General features: G+C 35.4%; 1 protein-coding gene across 1 annotated transcript; it reads right to left on the bottom strand.

The window, feature by feature from the left end:
• Positions 1-3523: 3523 nt before the first annotated feature.
• On the bottom strand, positions 3524-4699 carry LOC125188505 (putative 2' cyclic ADP-D-ribose synthase BdTIR). The gene is made up of 2 exons (XM_048085378.1): positions 4248-4699; positions 3524-3608 (listed from the first exon to the last, which is right to left on the bottom strand). Exons 1-2 carry the CDS (start codon positions 4697-4699, stop codon positions 3524-3526), a joined length of 537 nt encoding a protein of 178 aa, XP_047941335.1.
• Between the last annotated feature and the right edge of the window lie 283 nt (positions 4700-4982).

Below are 4982 nucleotides of genomic sequence, written 5' to 3'. Positions count from 1 at the left end.
GCCGCCGTGCACTTTTGAATAGGGGTGTGGCCGGGTCTGTCAGCCACATCGTGCCTGAAGCACGGATATCGCTGCTTCAAAGCGTCAACGATACGCATAAACAACTCCCTGCACATTCTAAAACGCCGCCTGAACAGGTTGGCCCCAAACCGCGGGTTCTCTGAGAAGTAGTCGTCATATAGCCGCTGATGTGTAGCTACATGATCCCGATCAATCACTGTTCAGCGGTGGACAACGGGTCGAGGGCGAGGTACCGCCGGCTGCAAGGCCCTTTGCATGTACCGCTCTATCTCGCGGTTCATGTAGGCCTCCAATGCCTCGTTCATTCGCCGTTCGTACTCCTCAGCATCCCCACCACTACCACCCGCGTTACTCATTTCGCATTGTTGCTCTTGTACAGAAATTTAGATAGAGAGAAAACTCGTTAAAACAAGTGGTGCAAATGAAAATGACGTGAAAATCGCGAATATATAGTGTTTCAAAAAAAAATTAAATAAATAAATAAAAAATTGCGCTAGCCGATCACTCGCCGATCGCCAGCCTGCAATGGCGGCGAGCGCATCGGCGAGCGCTTGCCTAATTTCTCGCCGATTCGGCGCTTGCCGGTTGCAGTAGTTCGGCTAGTCGACCGGCTAGCGCCGCGAATTGACTAGCCGCTATTGGAGATGCCTCTTACGGTTAACATTATTCTGCAAGTATATTATGAGTTTTATATAGTATTAATTATTTTGAAGCACTACAAGGCCTAAAAAATCGATCATACCATGCATAATCAAAATTGGGTAAATTGATTTAAACACCCTTATCGATTATATTCTTTAAAAATAGATTGTCTCGTGGCGACGAGGATATCCATCAGATTGTCACATGAGTAGTTGAAATTAAGTCTTATCTTAATTTTGCACTAAATATGATTCGTATTTGGTTAGACCAATGTACAGATAGCGGCTAGAACTTTGTTCAAATAAGAATTTTTTAAGTTGATTTATTTTTAAAGACGGTTCTATTTGTGTTTTTCAATTTTAGTTGGAACACTAATAATAAGAATAATTTATAAAGCATTGATAGTATAATTAGACGCATAAATTAATATTCTTAATAGCATTAAAAATTGTCATTGTTTGATTTTTTTTGTAGTATTGATATTAATATGATTTGTGATATACAATAATATTATTAATATATTATAAATTGATATGCTTTTGTGTTCTAATTTAAAAGAGTTTTGAAATACTTTTCAAGCATGGAATTCAACATAATTAATACCATATCGTCGCTGTCGTACGAACACTTTCATTCATATGACACTTGTGATTTATCCAATTAGTCATTTTCTCTAACCCCATTTATTTGTCTTTTCAATTTCCCACCATATGAATTAATTCATTTCTTCGTTTAGACCTATAGAAGTTATGGCCAAAGGTTCATACCTAATATTAAGAGACCAACTTCCACTGTGAAAATTCAATAGTTTCATCTCACGTGTAAACATTATAATTTTGAATAAGTATTTCCCTAGGATTTGCCAGAAGGAAATAATCGATCACTTGTAGACTGAAACCTATCTAGACATGACAGTCAATTTAGTTTAGTAGACAGAATTAAACCTTAATATAAGTCCAAGTTTCAAGCTTGAAACGCTTTGCATATGAGATCCTAATTAATAATAGTATTATGCATCCGACCGTACAAAATATGTAGTACTCTCTTCGATCCCATTAATTTTCCTATAGTGCGGTTGCGAGTAATTATAAAATATTGTTTGACTTTATTAATAAGAAAAATGAAATACAAAACTTAGTCAAATATGAATCCTAGCTACTTTTATATGAATAACTACTTTTGTAGTACTAATTGTGAAGGTAACGAAGTCCACTTATTAAAAGTAGTAAAAGAGAATTAATAAGATAATTTATGATCAAATACTACTAGAAATTTACACGATACATGTATTTTGGGCCGATTGTTATACGTATTAGCTGAATTTGAATTTATGGGCCACGGCCTGAAATAAATGGGCTATAAATAAGCGACTTATTTAGTAGCATCGGAGTATTAATTACAGTACTTTGGTTTCATTTGTATATTGTGTATATTATTTATTTCCTTATGCAGTATTCCAGTTTTTATCTTATATTTATCGAGATTCATCTTAATATGAATATTTTTTTAAAATAATATCGTTATATAAATAAATTTTATTATTAATATAGTAATCCTCCATAATATATTACTATAATTAATATTTCTTCAGTCTTATCCAAGATGTATACATTTAATTTTAGTTAGTTTGTTCCAATGAAAATATGAATTAACTATTTACTTAAAATTAACTTATATTATGGAGAAACATATTAACCTCTTATTTACTAAACCTTACTTTACACATATTAAAAAATGTAGTGATAAAATGCAAACTCATATATTGTACAAACTCCAAACTATAATCTGGATCATTGAAAAATATAAACAGATGATAAAATTACATCAACACAAATTGTCAACACAACATCAACGGTTGACGTTGTGTTGACATTTTCTGTTGATGTAATTTTATCATCTATTGACATTTTTCAACGGTCCAGATCATAGTCTGGAGTTTGTATCAATATTTAGAGTTTGCATTTGATCACATCTCTATTAAGGAATTTAATAAATGTAAACTACATTTTGTCACCAAAATCCATATTTGTGCAGTTTGCAACTCCTTCATCTATCCTTTCTCGCATTTCCACAATAGGTGAAATTACAAAATTAATGAAATTTTCAATTGATGAATCATTTAACAAATATAAAAATGTGTACCACTTCTTACAGTCACAGGAGATCAACTTTATAGGGTTTAGTTATTCGTTCATGAATTTTGTGTGTGGCTAATCTGGCGATTCTAAGCACTTTCATTCTGTCTCCTATTTGTGTTTATTCTATTTCCGTAGAGTTCTTGTGTAATTGTTGGTACAAGCTATCAATATAATCATTTCCATTTACTTACTAGTTACTACTATTATTTGGAGTATAAACTCCCTTCGGAAACTAATAAATATCTCATATTTGACCGGCTCGGATTTTAAAAAATTGTTTAACTTTGTGAAAGAAAGTGTATAGAAAAAGTTAGTGCAATGCGAGCCTTACTTGGATATTGATTTTGTAATAAAGATATGAGTGAAATGAATTAGTAGAATGTGTGGTCCATTTACCAAAAATATTTAAAATGAAATAAGATAAATTTAATGGCGAATGGACAAAAAGGGAAAATTGAAACATTTAATGGCGAATAGAGAGAGTATTATTTTAATCTGCAACTATGGAGAATTCTATAGATATACATCAATTGAAGCTTGAAGGTGCAACCATTGAATGCAGCTCGAAAAAGGTTGCATCACTTATCCGAATCAAACTCTTTAAAAATGAAAAGAAGGATCATTTGCTCCGGTCAAGGAATTATATTAGAGAATAGTACAAGTTATTTATTTAGCAGCACCATTAATCTTATCTTATTTCCAAAATGTGTGAGATTAATTAATTAATTTAATCTATTTATTTCATCCACTTCGATCAAGTTCTTGATCACTACATCCGTAGCATTAGCAAGAAATTCTGACCAGTCCCTGCATGCACAAACACAACATTATTAATCACTCAAAGCTATTACTATAACAAATATAGGAAAAATTATGTCAATTAACTAAATTCACTTACAATTCATCAATTCTAAATTCGAATTTGTTCGTTTCCAAACCCTAACTAAATTGACACGACTGTAACACCAAATTGGTAGAGATGAGAGAAGATTGAGAGTAGAAGAAAATGTTAAAACATAACTATTGTAATAACGCACCACAACAAACCCTAAGGACACAAAATTGGAGATGCAATTATTTGCGTTAAACTTTTTACGAAAAATTGCTAAAATTTAATGTAAAAAGAAAAACGCTTTTGGAACGCTTTCATTTGCATCCCTTATTTTTGTCCGAAAGCCAGGAATAACGATATCTTATGAAATCGCGAGTGATGCATTTAGAAACAAAAATTAACATCCTTAATTGAATAAAAAAGTACATATAATGACATAATATAAGAAAGGGATAATAGCCATTTATATCACGAAGTCTGGTCAAAATTGTCGTCTGTCCCACGAACTTCAAAATTGGAATATTAATTCAGTTATTCTCAATTGTCTCATCCATGCACGAATTGATCGATATTTTTTTCTTGCGTCCGTCCCTATATCGGAACAATGCACTTACCCTCTTAAGGTGTCAAACGTCAATCCCACGGTGTACTTGGCCTCCTCGAGGGCGGCGCGGAACCTGACGATATCCTCGGGCGGGCAGGACCCGTCGTCCCGCACCCTCAGCTCTGACGGCTTTACGTCGCAGAACACGGGGACCACCCTCTTCCCGAGCTCGGCCATGAGGCTGAGCTCGTGGAGGCAGAAGTACGAGTCGCAGTACATCGGCGAGAAGACCGCGATCCCGACCCTGCATTCCCTGATCGCCATGTCGATCTTGTCGAAAAGGCGGTCCCCGGCCTTCAGGCTCCGGCAGTCCAGGAACGGCCGGAGCCCCAGGCAGCGGAGGCGGTGGTGCAGCAGCCCGGCCACGTGCCTCTTCGTGTCCACGCCACGGTGGTTGATGAACACGTCGCACGGCAGGGCCGCCCGCCGGAGGAGCGCGGCGGCGAAGGATGGGCGTTGCATGGTGAAAATTGAGAAAAAATGAATTGGGGTTTTTGTATATGTAAGTTTAGATTAATGTTGAAAATTAATAAATGTAGGCGTATTTATACATAGGGGTGACATAAATTAATAAATGTTGGAAGTTTGATTTTTTGAACGTGGGAAAAATTGGAATGTTTGAAAAATATGTAGTGGAGGAAAAAAAGAGTAAAAGGGTTGAATGAATTGAATCTATTAGGGTGTGTTGATTCCTACTCTTTAATCCTTCGAAGACGCTTGTTCTATACTCCCTCGTTCCCAAAGA

The sequence above is a fragment of the Salvia hispanica genome, chromosome 2 (genome assembly GCF_029641045.1).
Source record: "Salvia hispanica isolate PSC_SH4W2 chromosome 2, Shi_PSC_v1, whole genome shotgun sequence".
NCBI classification, from domain to species: Eukaryota; Viridiplantae; Streptophyta; class Magnoliopsida; order Lamiales; family Lamiaceae; genus Salvia; species Salvia hispanica.
Note: the sequence above shows the minus strand (reverse complement) of the source record. Positions and strands in the feature narration are given on the sequence as shown.